The following is a 21518-nucleotide window of genomic DNA, read 5'->3' on the forward strand; positions in this document are numbered from 1 at the left end:
GGTTTAAAAACTCTGAAAAGTGCCCAAAGTTACCCCATTTTACGGTACCGTATATCATATCATCAGAGCTGACTTATCAAAATCCGGCCCGTCAAATTCAAGGGTCTTTCGGTTTCGGACCCTTTCGGAGCTCTATTTTGTTCAAATTTAAGGGATCTTTCGGTGCTGCGAAATCCAAAAAGGGGTTCGAGGGAACATAATCCGCATGGTCATTTGAGTAGGCCTATTAAACTAAGTGCCATGAAGCCTATGAACCTGCAAGTGGATCAATTCTGGATCAGCAGCCGACAAGTGGGCGTTGTCGTACACGCGAACCTGTTTTTAAAATGGAAAAACATGATTTGTATAAAAACATTTTTTAATACCAGTTCTCGCACTTAATATCAACTAATATACGACATGATTTCAACAATAAAATGCTACAATAATCTTCTTAGACAAATAGAAGAAAAACAAATACACACTTTCACAATCTTTGAAAGGGAATGTTTGTACGATGTTTCTAGAACTAGTGATAATAATGACATGGAATTGCAACTCCAAGCGTCGATGTGAGGTCAGCGATCGTCACGCTTGCAACATGTGGACGTAGATGGCAGCAGCATTTTTCTTTAATTAGCATATTCGTGACGTCATGTTAACGTAAGTCTCCACAGCACTACGCATATTTTTTTTAGGTAGCTTTTAGTACTATCGTGGTGGCAGCAGCATTTTTCTTCACTTTTCTAAAATGGCGGCGCCCAGGGTTTAATGACAAATTCTTCAATTTATCAATATTTTATGAAAATTTACCATACAAACGGATACAGTAATGACAGTTAATATTTAAAGTACATGTATAAATGGTCACAGTTATAAAAGAAAGAATATAAGAAACATAAACAAATGAATTGTAGCAATATTCAATATTAATGGCAGCGGCCGTGACTTATCAATGGCGCTGGCGGGTAATACACGGGGGAAGCCGACGGTGTCGCCACCTTTTTGCATTGCGCTGGTATACGAGTTGCAACGGCCTGATAATGAATTGGAATGACCTTTGACCGCTTTGACCTGGTAAATTGTTGATGATTTCATTTACGGAAGGCTGGTGAGTTGAGTAAGAAATGTAGACTCTACGGCACAACCACAGTATAAAGAAGATATCTAGTGCCGTGTATTTATTGTGCTATGTATTATTTGCTATTTTAAAGTGTATGGAGTGGTGTCATAGTAAAGATCATGAGATATGGAACGGTTAACATTCATGCATTGGCATTGCCATTGCCATTTGCATCAGTGTGCATTGGTTTGCATTGCTCGTCAACATAGATGGTCATGCATGGTTGTCGTTGTTGCAGAATTTTGCACCTGTGACCTACATCATGACATGTACACAGTCTATAAAACAACAACAAGCGTCTACGGGACGACAGGTAACCTTCCGGTCAGCTATTGTTGTCACACAGTAATCCGTTGACCGCTATCCTGTCAATCGACATCTAATTGATCGATTGATCCAATATTGATATTATGGAGTTACCCGCGGCGCCCTGTGACGCAGCAGGCACAGGCCGGGTAGAACCTAATTTGTTGGACCGACGCTAGCATTGTAGTAGCGCACTGTGTCTAATAATAATAAATTAATATTAATAATACAAAATATTCTGATCATGTGGATTTTTATTTCTTGTTTTATTTCTTATCATTATTGCTTTTCTATTTGTTAGGCCCACACTTTATTTTCTTCTTTCTCCCTTTCATTTTCTTTATTCTTCTCATCAGGAGATTTTTTTTCCTTTTCTTCAAAATTATGTAGTTCTTTTCGCTCTGATTCTAATCTTTTTCTATTTATTCATTTCTTTTGTACGCATTTGCATTTTTTTCTTCATATTTCTCTATTCATTCGAAATATTTACTTTATCTCAGTTTGTCCCTTTATTTCCTTTTTCATTTACTTAATTTGCCTATTTTACTTTTGTCTCCAGTGATCGATTTTCGTATATTTTTTTGTGTAGCAAAGAATGCTACTCACTTTCAGATTTGAGTAGCAATTCCAAAATTGTGAGTAGCATTTTGCAACATGCTAATCCTGAATGTTCCATTTTCAGTTCAAGTCAGTGGCCAGTGATCGATTTTCGTATATTTTTATGTGTAGCAAAAAATGCTCACTTTCAGATTTGAGTATAGCAATTACAAAATTGTGAGTAGCATTTTGCTACGCTAATCCAGGTAAATCGAACACTGTTTGTCTCTACTGTTTTTCTTTATATAATACATAATTCATTTATTATAGACCTAATGCATTTCAGTGTTCTTTCATGTTTTTCTGTTATTTTTTTTCTTTATTCATTTCTTTGAACTAGGGCCTAATTCGCCAGATTTATTTTCTTTCTCAAACGCTTTCTTTCTTTCCTCTTTCATTTGCTATTCCACTAGTCTTTCCTTCTGTATAAATTATCTTTTCTTTATTTTAATTTAGATTTTCTTTTACCTCTGCTTTATTTCTCAGACTTCAGCAGTGAAATATTTCCGGAAAGCATCAACATCACTGTTGATGTTGGGATAACGTCAACAGTGACTGTTTTATATGTAGAAAATCTACAGAATTTATAAAACAAGTCATTCATTTTTTTATATATAGATTTTCTTTTTCTTTTCACCTCTGGCTGTCTGTTTTTTCAAAAATATATGGTTCTTTTCTTCTTGATTTCATGGACTTCTTCCTTTCCTTTTTTTCATCTTTTCTTCGTATTTTTATTAATTTCAATATAAATATCTACAAAAGTATGAAAAATAAAAGTACCCTGAACATTTATGCATGGATTTTTAGCAAAATATTGGCAAAAATATAGAGCACTTCCATAATGCCTCCAATACCACCCAGGCCTATAATATGATATATTTCAGCTTATTGATAGCATAAAAATTTGTTACATAAAATATTACTTAGGCCAAGTAAAATAAAAAAAACATGTTTCAGGGGATTTTTATTTATTATTTTTTATCACAAAATCGGTGTGAATACCATAAATTAGCTGTTTTAGCGTATACAATAATGCCTGAAAAAAGGAGGAGGCCTCTTTTTATTTAATTATTAATTAATTAAATTTATTTATTTTTATTTTTTATTATCAATTTATTTATATATTTATTTATTTGTTTATTTATTATTTTATTTTCTCTCGTTTCTTTCTTGTTTCTTTTCTTTCTTTTTTTCCCCTCCAACTATTTTGACATATAGTCGGCCCGGCGGCAGCCGACACGTGCTGCTTGCGGACATGACATACTGGTTTGCGATCGATACCTATCATCAATGCATCGTGACCCCGACTTCCGATCGATGTCATTGAGTGGATAACGGTCACATGCACGGAGAGGGAACAATAGCGTGAGTGTTTGATTGACAAGGTTACCTGTCGTCCCGTAGACGCTTGTAAACAACACTGTGAGATGCGCCCCTATATAATCGGCTGAGTGTTTCATAAGTTTATACGAGGAATTTTACGCTGTCCTCATTAATTTGATACAACCTGGCCAACGTTCACCGTACGGAGATGTGTTGCTGTTTGTTGATTGAAAAAACAAACATTTGAAAAAAAACAAAAAAACTTGAGTTGAATAAAGGCAACAGGGGAAGGACACCAAATCAATGTTCAACTTGAACTTGAACCCCAGGAAAGCTTCAAGAGAAAGGTCATAAATGTTTTTAACACTTTTGAAATTTAATTTTATATAAGGCTGTATTATTTGAGAACATAATTATGTGTATGATAACCTGCAGTGAATTTCTGGTCATCCATCGCCAATTTTGGGCATCAGGACACCCGGATTACCACTTAAATTTAAAGGCCCATTCAGTGATTTGCTCATCTGGATGATCGTAAAAATCATCAAAATTTAGATTTTGGTACCTTTGTCATTAATTGTCATAAAATAGATTAGCCCGAGGTACTCACACCTCCGTCACTACGATTTCCACTGTCCTTCTCCGTACGAAGGTTTGAGACTCCTGAGCATATCTGGTCCAGGGTACACACAAAATACCACTTCCTACCATTCCTCACATGAAGATGAGACTTAAACAAAACATATTTGGTGCATGTTCGTAAATTTTGAGCACATTTGAGGATGTAAAAGACCAGACTTGTGACTGTTATCGTCGCCGTGTTTTGAATTCTTCCTATAAATAGATGCCGTCAGTGTGACGTCATCACCGCGACGTGACTTCAAGGTGCCCCGTTTTTACCCCTAGTGAGGAAGGAACAGGGCCATGATGTTTTGGGCTAAAAATAGATGTGCTAACATTATACATAGCCTGTGAGTGGTTCAACCGAAAGCCGAAGGAAAAAAATAAGACATTTTACACAAATCTGTAATTTAGATACTGACAGTATCTGAATTAGCTACATGTATTTGAATGGGGCTTCAACTTCGTCAATACTGCTGTTTTCTTTGTTTTTTTGCCAAATTTGTCATTTCAAAAATACCAACTGACAATATGATTATGAGCAAAAAAGCAAACTAAAACAGTACCAACTGACCAGCAGGGAAACTTTGAATGGATCTTAAAAAGATTCAAGTAGTGTACATAACCAAGGAAAATAAATGTTAAAAACTGTTTAATATGTACAACAACATCCAAAATTTAGGGTTAAAAAGACAAAACAACCGACGTTTCGGGAGCATAAAAACATCCCTTTTACAAGGTAAAATTAGCACTAGTAGCTAGCACTGCAAGAGATTAAATGAGAAAGACAGCAAAAGAAAGTGACAAGCATAGAATGAAAAGAAATTAGAATGATAATAAAAACATACTAAGGGAAAAATCAATTAGGTGAGAAAAACAGGCATGTGCAAGTATAGCAGGCCAACCAGGTCAAAAAGGGAAAAAGCAAATCTATGGTCAGAATCGAGTGCTGTAAAATTTCTTAGTATTTTTAGTATTTTTTTAGAGAGGTGATGATTGTTGATCATTTCTATTTTATTATTTTATGTATTTTCCTGTCATTTCCTGCAAACCTAATAAAGATATTCTGATAATTGAAAACATTCTTTATCACAAATAATAGAGGCTGAAAGTGGCAACAAGCAGCAAAAATTATAAATTGCCATGGAACTTCAGTCATATTTTATCCGAAATCTGACAAGATGACAGGGTCTGCATGCATGGTGTGCATGGCATGATGACATGCACACACCATAGGCCTTCAATGAAGGCCTATGCACACACTGACCTATCCCTAAAAGCAGTTAGCTGCAACTTGTGTATCACACCTACATGTATCCCGGGTTCAAACCCCATTGTGGTATTCTATTGTAAAGCAGCTAAATAGGGTGATTCATCATTTACTTTGAATGTGCGGTCTCACACATATTTTGTTTGAGGATACCTTGATCAACCTCCTCTTTATTACATCTTCTCTATTATGACTTATCCTTCACTTTTAAGCAATTTATGAACAACTTTATTTTTTTTTTACACTTGCGCTGGGTCCACTGAATGGGTCTTTAAACACTGATCTAGACGAGTCATATGTCGCATTATAAGTCTGACATCTACAATAGCTAGATTGAATTAATCAGTTAGTACCTGATTTCATATCCTTTTTAATTTCTTTTCAGGTAAACAGGTAGACCATAAAAGGCAACTTTTAAAATGGATGCATTCAGAAGATTGAAAAAGAAAGTAGTGGAGAAACAAGAGGTAAATAAGTTATAGCTGGCAAGAAGCCTCTTTTTGCATCCAGCTGGTAAAGTGCCTCAGTTGACTATTACCAAATTGGGCTATTCCAGTCAAAATCCACACTACATGTACCACTGTGGAAGATTTTTGAAATATCTTCCACAGGGGGAGTATGTTTTCCAAATGTAATTGGTCATTGTTAATCATTTTGAAACCCATACTCCCTCTGTATTATGACTTTACTTATATCTTCCACAACTGGAGTGAGTAGTGGAAGTTACCCAACTGTATATTCTATTTGGAACCCATACACCATCTGTGGAAAATCTTCCACCTGTGTAGTGTGGATTTCAACTGGAATGTATGTGTGCATTTGAAAAGTGTAATCATCATCATTGTTTTATCGTATTTATTTATTTTTAAAATTAAAGTCATATTGTAACATTACTCACAAGCCCTCCCTCAATTTGTCTAGAAATCTAGATTTTTACACTAATGTTATGTACTTTGATGAACTAAGATACCTACAAAAATCAAAGCCTAATGCGGTATTTCTGACAAAATCTGAGATTTAACAATAAACCGTCGGTTTATTATTGTGATCGAAATATTAGGCAAACGCAAATGTGATACCTATAACACTGTACGTACACAGCATGTGGGATGGTAATAAGAGATCAAATGTGTGTTGCATAATGTGTGACTGGTGTACACGTATGTGAACTTATGCAAACAGAAGTTTGGACTTTATTAACACGCGCAGTAATAATTTTCACCATTTATAAGCTGAACAAACTTTAACAGAACTTTGTTGGTGGACACTCATCCAATAACACACATGACATCAGTTTGGACTTTTGGAAGTCATCGCCACACATCGCCTGGTAAATAATTACATTGTACAGCAGGGAAACCAAATCAATACCTGGGATCGATACATGTGTATATGCTATGCAAGATTTGATATTCAGACGATAAATCTTTGGATACTGGGGTAGAAAATAATGAATATCTCCCATAATTTTTGCTTTCTAAAGAAGCCAATTTTAAGGCTTGCACTTGAATATATACAATGTATGTGTTGAAAGAACATGATAGTCGTTAGCGAGCCTATTGACAAACAACCATGCGTTTTGAAATCAAAAACTGACAAAAATTCAGATTTTATATGTGCAGAACATAAAAAATGACAGCTGCCCTCATTCGTAAACAATCGGGGTAACGAAACATCACATTACAAGTGCAATGTGGACCACTGGTGGAGGCAGCCTAATGCAGATGACGTACCAGGCTCACTGAGATCTTCAGAGGTCAAGTCAGCAGGCTATTGTCAATAGCCTTAGTTGGATGTCCCTCGATTATGTGTCTCAAAACTATTAAACTAGGTCAGAACAAAATGCGTGGCTATTGAAGAACAAGTGGATTCGATCTACCATCATGGCGATTTCTGTCAAGATATCGGGGCGATGACACTGTACACCAAAGGGTAGAATTTTTGGAACAGGAAAATCAGGGAAGCCAGCCAGAGACTATTAGTTATTAGGTGAAGCTGAGGTATGATACGGGAAATTATCGTGCGCGAAGTGTCATACTGGGTGAAGCCGAAGGCTGAACCCAGTATGATACTGAGCGCACGATAATTTCCCGTATCATACCGACGCTGAACCTAATAACGAATTTATCATACCACTAAGTCATTCTAAATATTGAAATATAATTACGTTTTTAAACATTTTAATTGCTGCTAAATAGGAAAAAAAACTACAAAAAATAGATGACTGTTCCGCGTATTACAGATTGTGTGTATTTTACGCTACCAGTTTACGCTGAATCGCCTTTATACGCGACATCGCCAGACATCGCAGATCGGGCTTAAGTAAATACGCTCTCACTGACTAGATATAAAGCGTAAAATACGCACTCACTGACTAGATAATAATAATAATAATAATACTTTATTTTTATAAAGCGCATTTACATCAAACAAGATCACAAATCACATAATAGTACAGATAAAATATAAAAAACATCAATAAAAAGTACAGATAACATTATCATATAAACAAATTAATATGAAAAACAAGATAATCACGAGATAATATAAGATAAAAGAAAAATACAATAACACCAAGATGGGTAATGCAATGAAGGAATGATTAATGAGCAGCAGATGCAGAAACACATTGCACTAACCAACTGGCTAACAGCAAAAAAGCAAATGATGTAGGGCCGCCACAACAAATTCACGAGAGTAAAAAACAATCAAAACTGAGCGGGCGTACACCAAGAGCAACAAACAATATGAATGAATAAAAAAATATATAACTGCGCAAAAAGAAACTGAAACTAACACCTAAAATGCAATCTGCACAGGAAACGGAAACACGAGAGCAAAGACCACAAAAATTAACTGTGCAGAAAGCAAAAAGGAAAAAATTTGAAAATTTACCCAAAAATATATAGACAAAAACCGTGATGAGAATTGCAAAGGAAGAGGTGAACGAGCAAGAGCAAAACAATAACAACAATGCAATTACCATCGGTCTAATATAATAATAAGCAAATACCATCGGTCTAACATAAAAATAAGCAAATACCATCGGTCAAACATAATAATAAGCACAAGAAAAGCAAAAAACTAAAACAGCTAATAATGCAGGCCCACTACAAAACAATCACGTGAGCAAAACCAAAAGAAACAAGTGGGCATACATCAAAAGCAACAAAGCAATTATGGGGAAATAATGTAATGCAAAGCAAAAAGAAAATGATACTAAATAACACCGAAAAATGCAGTGTGCACAGGAAATGGAAAATACGAGAGCGAAGACCAAGTAACGAACTGTGCAAAATGCAAAAAACAATGATATACTTTGCTAGGATGCACAACAGCAAGATTCACGAGAGCATAAATCAAACAAAATGAAAGTATTATGCATCAAAGCAATAATAGGCCTGTAAAATTACAAAAATCAAATAACATTGTAAAAATTACAAATCAAACAAGCAGGAGAATATAATTATAATACAAAATAATTAGAGTAAAAACGCCAAAAATCAAATATACACACTGAGTAAAAATTAATATAATTGTCAGAGTCAATTTCAGATGATGTTCGAAAAATGCACGTGTGAAGACAATGATGATGACCATAATGCACAGAGTATGTGATGAAGAGTTGTAAAATGTAATGAGATGATAACAATCTTTTATAATAATTCGCGGAAATGCAATCCAAGATACGAAAATATATCCGGTTAGCGGTGTTCTTTGATGTTTCCCTTAGTGGTATGATAAATCAAGATACAAAAGCCTATGCTGACTGAACAGGGATGCAGGCTATGACCTACCTGCCATCTACAACAATCTGCTGCACTTAACCTCTGGGCGGTCGTGTGACCAGAGGATTGCTGCAGACATTGCACTGAATGAAGACACTGCAATGGTGTCTAAAGATATATTATGCACATCTCAAGACTGTAGAAAGGTTAAATTTCCTAGATACATCAACATTAATGTTGTTGCTATCACTGCAGTTGTTGTTAATTATCCGCTCACCATTATTACTAATTGTACAATCTTCATTGACATATTTTTCTTTCTTTGTCTCTTTTCAGACTCCATACACTCCTCAGGATCAAACAGGCCAAACAAACATACCCCAGGGGCAAGAAGCATCGGTTAGAGTGGATTTGTCAATTTCTTACTAATAGTGGTGGCACCACTGGGGGGGGGGGGAAATATATAAAAGTAACTTTTACTTATTTGTTGTATTCATTTGCTGTGGAGCAAGCAGATAACACTGCAATGCATGATGGGATACTCCCTTCAGCTGGTGGGGTATTTCCCATACTTACCATATGATGGTTTCCAAATTGGACATCCTCAGTTGCGGGATAATAAAATAATTTTGATTGTCTTTATCAGATTCTTTGCCATTACTCAGATTAATTAACACATCCATCGTCGTTAGGCAGGGAAAAACCTCCTATCTGTAATTGGCCTCTGAACATGTTTAAAGCAAAACCTTCTATATGTAACCTGTTGGCAGTTTTGTTTTAAACATGTTCAGGGGCCAAATTCCCATAGGAGGTTTTTCCTGCAAAAATCTCACCTTTGATGACTTTTAGGGGTGTAGTTCAGCGAAGTCAGAGTACTTCATATATTTCACATGAGCTTGTTCACTGCAATTATACATTTCAGGGTTTCATATGCCCCATGTGTATGGTAAATTTGCCGTCTCCAGAAGCACTCCAGTCGCATTATGTGAATATACACGATACAGCACAGAGTACATCGGCCCACTCAGTGGAAGCTGTACAGGCCACTCCTGCTCCTGCAGCAGCATCTGTTAGCTCAGAGGTAAGAAATACCTGCAGGGTTTTTTGTCTTGAAGTAATTAATGAGCATCATTAGATATATCAGCCCCTTACTGCTAGTCCTATGGCTTGCTAGTCTGAAAATAAAGCTTGCTGTCTGACAAAAGGTTTGCTAGTCTGAAAATTATATAAGGCTCACTCGTTTGAAAGTTTGTGTTAGGTTTTAGGTTTAGTATTAGGGTTAGTGAGCTTCCAGGCTAGCAAATCTTTTAAAATTAACCATGCAGCCGAGGACTAGCAGACCTTTTAGGACCAGTGTATCAAATGTAAAGTTTTATTGTGCAATGTAGAATAGTATATATGTGACATGTCATGTCAAAAGGAGACACTTTTGGGCAGGATCGTAAATGGAGAAATATCCATAAATCTGCCCGGGGGTGATGTGAATGCGAATTTGTGATGTTATTAATATTACAAATATTGTCTGATAGTTTCAGACCGGAATATAACAGGCATCTTGTATTTTTTGAGATATTTTTCAAGGAAATTCCTACTCTCAACATTGTCAATAATATTTTTAAAGGCCGATATCTCAATTTCCAATTTCATAATACCATAACTTACGAACTCAATATCTTCGCTTTGGAATGTCCGATTTCATTAGGGAAAACGGCGTTGTGGAGCAAAATATCTTTATATTTAAGATATGTAAAAACCTCAAAATTGATAACCTGCCCAATAGTGTCTCCGTTTGACATGACACGTCACATATAGCATAGTGGTAATGATCTGAATTTGGGAATTACGGTCCAACTTCTTTATCGGCCATGATTGGACCATGCATTGGGCGGATATGGGAAACATATGGATAAGTGAATTATGTGCAAATCTATATTGAATGGGATGAAGTGCTGAAATTGGGACAGCCAAAAAGATTACTAAATATGGATATTTGAGTTCACATAGATATGGCCTTCTAAATGCTTCAAAGTATGAAATTATGATGTCAAAGCATTGACAACATCTTTTTCTACATGCATGAAGATCTCAGTACCCGATAACAGGGTGATCCGTACATGAAGTTGGATTGTAGTAGAATTCTGTCAACATTAAGATTGCTCTGTTTCAGTAAAGTGTTTTGTGTCATATTGTTGTTGTACACACAAGTAATACTTGTTCCTGTTTTGTTTCTGTTCTTTTCGCCTCTCTGTAAATTGGACATCAATAACAGAATAGGTAAGTGTTTTATTGGATTGAATTAAGAAATATGGGTAGTGCAGTAAATGTTACACCCAAATAATGTGTCTGAGGCAGTTTTACTTTGTTAACATCATGGTATGAGTACTCATATTCAAAGCATAAGTGAAAGTGTTACGTGTATCGCATGTATCTACACCGGACACAAAGAGAGTATCGCAAAAAAATTGTGGGGATAATCACAAGTAAGGGTGCGCGTAAAATGTGTCACACTCTTACTCTGTTTTAGATGCAATTGGGGTACATTATTGATTTAAAATTGGATCGATTGAGCTCATATTTATTAGTCAAGAGTTTTTAAATATTGGACGAGACATTGTCGAGTCAAATATTTTAAAACTTTTGGATCCAGTATTTTCACACACTAATTAGATTTATCAAACATAATAATGCAGAATATTTACATGATGACAGATTTTGACAAAATACAGCACGCAATTTTGAACAATGGACAGTGGTATAGAAAAAATATCAAATTTGTGTACATCGTGGAACATACTCTTTGTGTGTTAGTGCGTAGTAAGCAGTTGTACGCAGATAGCCTCGCTAATATGGACGCATAGAGTAGCGTTGTACGCGCGTGTAGTTAACATGATTAGTCGTGGAGTATCAAGCGTAGTTGAATGTTTCACGATGTACACAAATTTAATATTTTTTCTTTAGTAAATGACAAATTAAAGTGCAACCACAAGTATGATGCAAAATGAGGTCAAAGCTTGCAAGAATTTACTGTGTTGAAATTGCCACCAGTGGACCAATAGTAAAGACAATTAGAAAAGTTAAGGCATGAAATATTTGTGCATTTCAGTAGATTTCAGAATTTTTTGTTAAACTTTTTAAAAGTTTTTTAGTGTTTTTTAGCCTATTTGTGCACCAAATTCACAGAAAACTTGTCTATTTATAAACTTTTCAGTGGGTAATGTTATCAGTTTCCATGTCTGAAAGTCACAGTATTGCCACATTGCTCATCAAAATTGATGGGACACTTTTGATAGGGTAATTTAAATAAAATCCCCTCTCCCGCCCCATAATCAATGTTTTTTGCTCAATGCCCACCGCTAGTGGCACCCAACATTGATTGGTGGGAAAGGAAGAGGATTGGTATTTTAGGAAAAGGTTTAGGCTTGACACAAAACAAACCTCCATTTTTAACACTTGCGCTGATGTTGATGCGTCTAATGCATTCCCCCCTTCGGGGCTTGTACATTAGACGCATCAACATCAGTGAGCATGCATTATTTTGTCTAATTTCTCTTCCAACAAGTAATACGCGTTCATTAACCTATAAATGGTCAAAATTTTCCATCTGTGCCTGAGCTTTTTGTAGCTCTGAAAGCTTGAGCAAGGTCTGAAAGCTTGAGCAAGGGTCCAAGTCACAGAGTTTGTAATGGTAAATGGGTATTGAATTCTATTTAAAGCGTGACAAATTGAATTATAGTAATGTTGGCATTTCAGAAGTGGCGATGTGTTGGCTCTGAGACAAGAGGTGGAGGATCTGCGAGCATCATTAAAGGTGAGTGATACCAAAATGCTGTAATGTAAAATGTATTTATTGTGTACATTTAGATATGTTCTGATATATACCACCGATATACCATCTTGTTTTCGAATTTGTAAAACGTTGTGAAAACTCAGAAGGCTTAGTTTTCATTTAGGGATGTCAAATTTGAAATCTAGTTTGCTGGCAAATGACTGTATATTGAAGCCAGAAGTCCTCCGCGTTGTGGATTTTCTGTGAAAATCACGGAATTCGGGAAGAAACACAGAAAAAGTAGTTTTACTAAAAAGAGAAAAAAAAAAAAGGACCAAAAAGGTTCAAAAAGCAAAATTGATGAAAAAAGTATCTTTTTAAATGAACTAAATAAGAAAATCTTCAAAATTCAACATAATAAACTAAAATAAAGTTAATAAACTATCCTTTCACCCGGATAGGCTCTATATATCGATCTAAGAATCTCCAATACACAGCCATACCTAGTCCCTGTCTTGCGATATTGCAATCACGGTCACCTAATCGGCATTTTATTATTGCAAAATTTACAAAGCGGAGAAAAGTGGAATTTGACATTTGTAAAGCGGAAAATTTTGGGCTTTACTGTATATTCTAAACCAAATTGTTGATTAGCACATTTTTATAAGCAAAGATGAAAAGACAATTACATTTTAGCAGAGACTTTAAGGGCTGGGGTATGAACGTTGGACAGTATTTATTGTGGGACATTAGAGCACATCAGACATATCGAATTGCATTCTGAATACTGAAGAATGTCCTTCTGATATCAAATAATTTTGATTTTTGAAATTAGCAATGTAATACACATTTTATGGCAAATCATTAAAATTGATATTTTTGATATTTAACAGTACTCAAGTAAACTTTATAAATCTGATGATTTCTACCTAAAGTGTATGTAGGTGGGATGAAAAGTCGACGATCAATTGAAAATTTTGACCTTTGGTATTGAAGATACGGATTTTTTTCCCAAAACACCAAAAAAAATTAGGTCTTTTTGGGAAAAAAATCCATATCTTCAATATGGAAGGTTAAAATTTTCAATTAACCGTCGGCTTTTCCTCCCTGCTACATACACTTTAAGAATATATCATTAGATTTATATAATTTACTGAGGACTGTTATATATCAAAATTTGAAAAATATCAAATTTTTATAATTTGTCATAAAATTTGTATTTATATTGTGATTTTCAAAAAATGAAAATTATTTGATATCAGAAAGACATGCTTCGTATTCAGAATGCAATTCGATAGGTCTGAGGTGCTGTCATGTCCCACAAAAAATACTGTCGAAACGCAATAAACGCTCATTTTAGATCCCTTAAAGCTGTCTTCATGGTTAATGGTTTGTGCCACAAATTTAAAGCAAGATAAATGCAATACAATTACTATTAATTTTGTCTCGTCTACAGGAGGAAAAATGGTTCTCGGAAGAGTTACAAAAGGAAGTTCAGAGATTGCAGAATGTCATAACAGAACGAGGTGGCCCAACAATGGAGGTATGTATGTATGTAGATACATTAAAAAAGCAATGAAACAATTAACAAATTAAACAAAACCAGCATAGTGAATTATAGTACACTGTGTCATACCCCAAAGGTCACTGCTAGGGCTGTTGTTGAGTAGAATTTGCATTGTCGACAATCATCAAATTTTAAGAGCCGATGTTGACAAGTTGTTGACAAAGCAATACATCAATAAAGTCAAAATATTAAGTTCAGAGACAACATTGTGCATTGTTTATTGACACCAAAATATTACCATATACCCCATATCAGAATATTGGGATTGTAATGGAAAGATAATCTGCACCACTTACGAATGAAATAGAAGACTGATGCAGTTTTTTTTGTAAAAGGCAATTTTAAGCATATTTTAAGCTTATCTTTAATATAATAATTTAGTGACTAGTTTTTTGTCGACAAGCCTGGAATCAGGAAAATTGCATTGTTGACAATATTGTCAACATTGAACAATAGCCTTGACAACAGCCCTAGTCGCGGAATACTCTGTGGAAAATATGTCGGGAATAAATCAAAATTTATGCTCCAGAATTAAATTTGGTATTTCTTTTAATGCTTTAATTATAGATTTGGTATTTCTTTGTGCGCTGTACTTTGAAAACACTTCATGATAGACAAAAATCATCCTATGCATGACTTGTCCATTGTGAAGCTACATTCCTGCATCCAGAGGCATATCGACTAGATGCAGGGGGAAAATTTGCTCCCCCTACAAGTTTTCAGCCCAAGTTAATCGGATGCATACATCTATGATATCCACACAACCAAAAGTTACATAGGTAAAGTGGTTTATGTTCTATGTTAAAGTTGTTCTTTCATTAACACTTCCACATTTTCATTTCTGTTCTTTTTTCCGTCCAATATATACAGCCTGGTCCACCAGTAGATCTACTAACAGGTGATTTTACACCAACAGAGAACAATGAACCTGGAAGTAAGTTCATATAATTCTTGCTTTCATTACTGTTATGTTTTGCGATGTAAATATATGTATGGGCCACTAATGATATAAAATTGAGCCCATATTAATGGGTCTATATATCATATTGGTAGATCTCCACACCACTCCACGCCATACATAAATTCTGCCAGTCACATTTCCCCAATATGAAATTTTTTAAAGTAAAATTTTAATTTTAATTTTACTTCATTAAAGTTTAGCGGAGGCGGGTTCGAACTCACGGCGGCGGACTGCTTTGGACACACTATGAATCCAGCGCCTTAGACCACTCGGCCACTTGTCTTGTTGGAATTCATTTGAAACTTATTTGAAGATATAATCGCAACTTCAACATAGGCCTCATGTGACAAGCAAAGGCAGAAAACGTACCATATTTTGGAATTTTATTTGCCTAAAAACATTTATGTGTATTATTAGCGCTCAATTGTTGTTAACTGCATGTTTTATACAAAAAAATCCAACAATAAACATGATAACTGGGCGTCTATATGGACAATACATTATATCGATTTTGACACGTGCTTGTGTCTCAGTACATTTACATGGTCAGTAAAATACTATAGAGGAAAACCTACCATTTTCTTGTATACACGTTCGATGTTTTGATCAAGTATGTGAATATTCGACATTAGACCCAAAATGTTTTTTCAGGAAATAAAAGATTAGATTACCATAAACACGAAACAGTAATCTTTGGTTGGGTCTAATGTAATATTCACATAGAATTTTCAACGTTTTTTCTATCCTTATTCTTGCTCAATTAAAAAATATTTTGGCGTATATAAAATTGAAATAAAATTCTCTGCCTCTTAAACGACATCAAATATGCCACAATTGGGTATCACGAATCGTTATATATGATGTGCAGTTAATATTCATATTTTCTTTTATACAGAGGATGCTTCAGTTTTGACAGGAAATATATTTTCTTGAAAACCCTCTCACTCGGTTATTTTAAAAAGGTAACCACGCTTCCCTAGAATGTGCAATAAATTAGCATTAAAATTTTTCTTATTCTAACAGCAAGCGTTTCTAGAATATATTATGGCGAAATGTGGTGTAGTAGATCTCCATATAATTCAAAAATCATCCTTTAGGATCAAGTAGGAAAAGAACTATAGGTAAATTTGGTAATTCATGGCCAAGCTTGAACCTACCTATTGCATCCATGTAGCGTACTAAGTGTGTACGCAGTATAAGGCACGTCTATGTAATCTTCTGTACTGCGCTATATGTGTGTGTGTTTATCGCGGATCTACAAGCATGCTGAATATTCCTTCTTGGCCAGAAATTGCCTGATATACAGGACATTGTTCCAGGAGTAAAAATGTCAAAAAAAAGGTGCCAACATCCAAACTGGTCCACTGGGTATCAAAGTATGGGAACACCTGGAAGATCCGCCCTTACCTACATTGACAGATTTCAAGACAGTGATGCAGGACAGAAACCTTTGGAAAGCTATCATTGTTAGGGTAAACCATCCACCTAAAGCAAGTAAGCAAGAATGGCTGATGATATTAGAAAGATAAACATTATTTTGCTTTTAGGATGAGACTTTGAGGTGCATATTGTTCTTATTCTAAACATGTGGTGTCTTGTTATCTTTTACAGTATCATCAGAAGTAGCATCGTTAAAGGAGCAATTATCAGAGTCTGAATTAAATGTGTTAGCTTACAAAGGAGTCAAGGATGCCATGGAACAGAAGGCAGCTGCACTGGTAGGTTATTGTTTTTAACAAATTTTTCAACTGAAGATTTCAAGAGCAACATGCAATAGACACTAATTGTGTCGCAAGCATGCCAACAAACTGCCTTTGTATGTGTATGTATACTCTATGCGGAATTGGGTTAGCATAAGTATAGTATGCAACAAATGTTGCACGCATACATTTTTTACTTCCATCATTATTGAATGGTCTCTTACGCTAAAAAAAAGGTTTGTCTCAAAACTCATGAGTGGTTTGAAAACAAATGCAAAAGGGGATTTATTCTTTTTTAAATTCCCGACTTGGTATTTTTATGGTGTGTCAAAATTGAAAATTATAATTTCTGTTCTACAATTAAAGGACTGTATGCATTAAGGTTACAAATAAAAAACAGAAGTGTTTCAATATTAATTCTGTGCAGTGGCAACTTGTTTTTATCCAGTCTTAGAGAAAAAAATTTGAAATAAAAAACATTTGGCATTTCTTTTTCTTTCAAATCGTGTGATTTTACAAATGCATGCGCAAGCTTTGAGACAAAGCTTTTTTTGTACCTTATCAGTTGTTATTAATTTCAGCATAACTAATGACATGCACTTGCCTTGCCTTGCCTTGCTGGCTACGTCAGCCCATGTCGGCTGTAGCCCTCCTCATGAAGTTTCCATTGTTCTCTGTCTTGTGCTATCCTAGCCCAGGTTGTGCCAATGTAAGATGTGATGTCGTCCCGCCATCTACGTTTTTGTCTTCCCTTCTCCTTCTGCCTGTTCTCGGTTGCCACTCTGTTAGTCATTTTGTCCACCTGTTATCATTTGATCTTGCTAGATGTCCTGCCCATCTCCATTTTGCCTCTTTTATTTTCTCCAGAATGTCCTTGACTTTGGTTTTATTTCTTATATGCGTGTTCCTAATTTTGTCCCGTATTGTGATATTCAGCATTCTTCTTTCCATTGCACGCTGTGCTGTTATCAGTTTTTGTTCAAGGTATTTAGTTGTTGTTCACGTTTCGCAGCCATATGTCATTGTTGGCAGCATACACTGATTGAAGACCCTCTTCCTTAATATCATTGATAGTTTTCTATCACACAGAATGTCTTTATATCTGCCAAAGCAGCTCCAGCCAGCCTTAATTCTGATTAGTACTTCCTCTCTCGTGTTGTCTTCCAGTTTCACAGTCTGGCCAAGATATTTGTAGCTTTCTACTTTTTCTATCTCATCAGTTTCAACTACAATGGGCTCATTTGTTTCGAAATTTGTCATGAATTTTGTGACATGCACTGTTTGATAGCAATAAAGAATTCAGCCTAGGCATAACCCTTACTGTAATGCATGGAAACTGTAATGAATTGATATATTTCTTTGAGTACCTATAGGAAAATTAGATATTTTGAAAATATGAAAATTTCTGAATCCTTGCAATTTACAAAATTTCATGCTCGCTAACATTACATGCTATGTAGTATAGACTGCTTTCCGTTTCTTTTGGCAGATAGTATTTATTTGGTAATTTGTTTTATTTTACCTTTTTTTTGGTTATTTATTTAAAATATAGGCTGGCGAAAATGTTGAACTGAAAGCAGCTTTAGATGAAGAAAAGGGCGTCCATAAGGCCACCAAGGAAACTCTTCAACATACTCAGATTGAACTGCTAGACAGGGATTCACAGCTTAAAGCGACACAATCTCAGCTGCTGCAGAGGTAGGTAAAATTGATCATAATTTTAATTTTAGGGCAATCAGTGGACTCAATTGACTTCTTCAGGCATCTGACTGGTGGTGACTCAAAAGATGATGGGGGAATTATAAATGATTTCATTTGAACAAAACCAAAATGTAACTCACTATTGACGGTTTCGCCTATCATGGTCGGTAGGCATCATCAGAATGATGGTTGTAGATCCTTACTTCCGGTTGGATGTATCCCTGCCGACGAGGGTGTTTTATCAGCCAGGAGAGGATCATACATGTGACTAAGGAAGTGGGCCCCCTCATCTCTGTTCATGACGATGGGGGAAGTCCTTTATGTGTGACTGCTGAAAGCGAAGTTCCACTTTCTTGTTAATTGTGGGCTACTCTACTTGCTTCTATATGGCATCTCTAACACCTCCATTGAATCACCTATCCTGCTTATTCATCAGTCAGATTCCTGAAGAAGTCCAGTGTTTCCTTATGCAACATAGCATAGTGAGTTGCAAATTTTATTTCCAGTGTTTGATTTAATTCAACTTACATTGATCTACTCGATGAGTAATCTACACCAAGATAATAGGGGAAAATATTAAAGTGCTAACATTTACAAAAGCAGAGCTGTGAAGTTGAGGCAGAACGTTTTGAATGACCCTCATTAGTTGTGAAGATGCAATATTTTTTAAAAGTGGTAATTATCTAGCATAATTTCTTAATTCCGCAGGCCTGGTGCAGATGATGTAGTCGTCTTGAAGAAGGAGTTGGTATCTGTTCAGATGCTTATGGACCAAATAAGTCTTGATGCAGAGGCAGAAAAGGATAAGCTTACAGAACAACTGACAAAATTGCAGGAAGAACATGACAGGTGACAGAACTGATAAAAGTAGAATGGGCTATTCCATTTAAAATCCACACTATACCCATGTGGAAGATTTAGCAAAAGGTCTGCCACAGAGGGAGTTCCAATTTTGAATAGAATAGACAATTGGGTGACTTCCATTTGAAATACTCACTCCAGCTGTGGAAGATGTAGGTAAAGCCATGGTACAATTACCGAATAGAGTGCAACTTGCTAGACTTGAGTCCAGGCCTCGTTTACGGAGTTTAGGGTTAGGGTTTAGGGGTGGGGTAGGGCAGTCTTGTAATAAGACTAGTAGAGTTGCACCCTATTCGGCAATCGCTCCAAAGCCATAATACAGGGGGAGTATGGGTTTCAAAATTATTAATCGTGACCAATTGCATTAAAAAACATACCCCCCCTGTGGAAGATATTCCCAGAATCTTCCACAGGGGTAGTGTGAATCTTAAATGGAATAGCCCAATTGTTAGAACTATAAACTTGGAGTTAAAGGCTTAATGTAAGATTTCCTACAAATTTTAAATTTGTCATTATATACTCAAAATGCTGAAATAATACTAGTAATAATGATCGGGAATGGTTTCTGTCCATTTTGAGCTGAAATAACAAGGTAACGTGAAAGAAACACTGCTTGTTATTTTGGCCGTTTAACACGCAGTTCTATGGTGGACATAAAGTCATAATTTCTTGAATTATGACTATATGTCGAACTTTGCTCTGTTTACCTACAAACACAACAAATTTGGCTGATTCCATTTAGGTGCAAGTTGTGACATGTGTAAACATTACAAATATGCCAAAAAATCAGGTTTCATATTATAAGATCGTACATTATGAGAAAGAAAAAAGCAAGGTACACCAACTTGATGTGGGGAAACAAGTAAAATGCAGACTAGACAGTATGCAGGGGGACACAAACAGCAAATGTAGGCAGAAGAAGTAGGCAAAGTTCGATGCAAAATTTACCAGTTCCAAGGCCCACAGAAGTAAGTGCTGAACCTGCAAAAACAACAAGGATCAATGGTAATACAAAACTGCACTAGAACAAGTGATGAAAATCACTGTGCATATAAACAGACAAGCAACCAAACATCCAGAGTAGGCACAAAACAGGCAAAGTTCGATGGCCAAAATTGCCAATTCAGAGCCCACAAAGTGTCAGGAAAACAGTACACTGGAAGTGATGAAAATCACTGTGTACATAGCAGTCAAACACTAAACAGACAAAAAACAACCGACAACTCAGAGCAAAATAAGTTAGTGAGCAAATGAGCAAATAAGGTAGTGAATTTGCTCTTAATGAGAGAAGACACAACTTATTTTGCTCTGAGTTTGCTGTCTTTGTTTGCTACTTATTTCAATTTGAACTTGGCTTCAATTTTTGACTTGAATTGCTTTTAAACTACAGCATGTAGTTTTTGTTGTTTGCTTTATATTTTGTTGTCTGTCCCTGAAGAAGAGCAGTTTATCTGCTCGAAACGTCGGTTGTTTTTTGTCTGTTTAGTGTTTGACTGCTATGTACACAGTGATTTTCATCACTTCCAGTGTACTGTTTTCCTGACACTTTTGTGGGCTCTGGAATTGGCAATTTTGGCCATCGAACTTTGCCTGTTTTGTGCCTACTCTGGATGTTTGGTTGCTTGTCTGTTTATATGCACAGTGATTTTCATCACTTGTTCTAGTGCAGTTTTGTATTACCATTGATCCTTGTTGTTTTTGCAGGTTCAGCACTTACTTCTGTGGGCCTTGGAACTGGTAAATTTTGGCTATCGAACTTTGCCTACTTCTTCTGCCTACATTTGCTGTTTGTGTCCCCCTGCATACTGTCTAGTCTGCATTTTACTTGTTTCCCCACATCAAGTTGGTGTACCTTGCTTTTTTCTTTCCTGTTGTTCTTATTCAAGGTATCCTCTTGTATCATTTATTGATCCTTGATGTGTTTTGTGTCCTCGTCCGTTGGATTCACCATTACCTACTTTTTCGTACATTATGACTTTAATCTTGTAATAATTTTATTATTTCCATCAAACATT

General features: G+C 35.7%; 2 protein-coding genes across 2 annotated transcripts in view; both read left to right on the plus strand.

Annotated features, from left to right (window-relative positions):
* Positions 1-1022: 1022 nt before the first annotated feature.
* On the plus strand, positions 1023-10082 carry LOC140147385 (uncharacterized). The gene is made up of 4 exons (XM_072169162.1): positions 1023-1090; positions 5605-5686; positions 9284-9346; positions 9870-10082. Exons 2-4 carry the CDS (start codon positions 5639-5641, stop codon positions 10080-10082), a joined length of 324 nt encoding a protein of 107 aa, XP_072025263.1. The 5' UTR covers positions 1023-1090; positions 5605-5638.
* Positions 10083-12176: 2094 nt separating this feature from the next.
* LOC140147386 (uncharacterized) overlaps positions 12177-21518 on the plus strand; it is a 45359-nt gene continuing 36017 nt past the window's right edge. The window contains exons 1-7 of the mRNA XM_072169164.1: positions 12177-12238; positions 12698-12755; positions 14170-14256; positions 15151-15214; positions 16853-16959; positions 18494-18639; positions 19351-19491. Of these exons, the coding sequence (XP_072025265.1) occupies positions 12177-12238; positions 12698-12755; positions 14170-14256; positions 15151-15214; positions 16853-16959; positions 18494-18639; positions 19351-19491 (665 nt within the window). The remainder of the gene's footprint in view (positions 12239-12697; positions 12756-14169; positions 14257-15150; positions 15215-16852; positions 16960-18493; positions 18640-19350; positions 19492-21518) is intronic.

This window comes from Amphiura filiformis, chromosome 3, assembly GCF_039555335.1.
Source record: "Amphiura filiformis chromosome 3, Afil_fr2py, whole genome shotgun sequence".
In the NCBI taxonomy this organism is placed as follows: Eukaryota; Metazoa; Echinodermata; class Ophiuroidea; order Amphilepidida; family Amphiuridae; genus Amphiura; species Amphiura filiformis.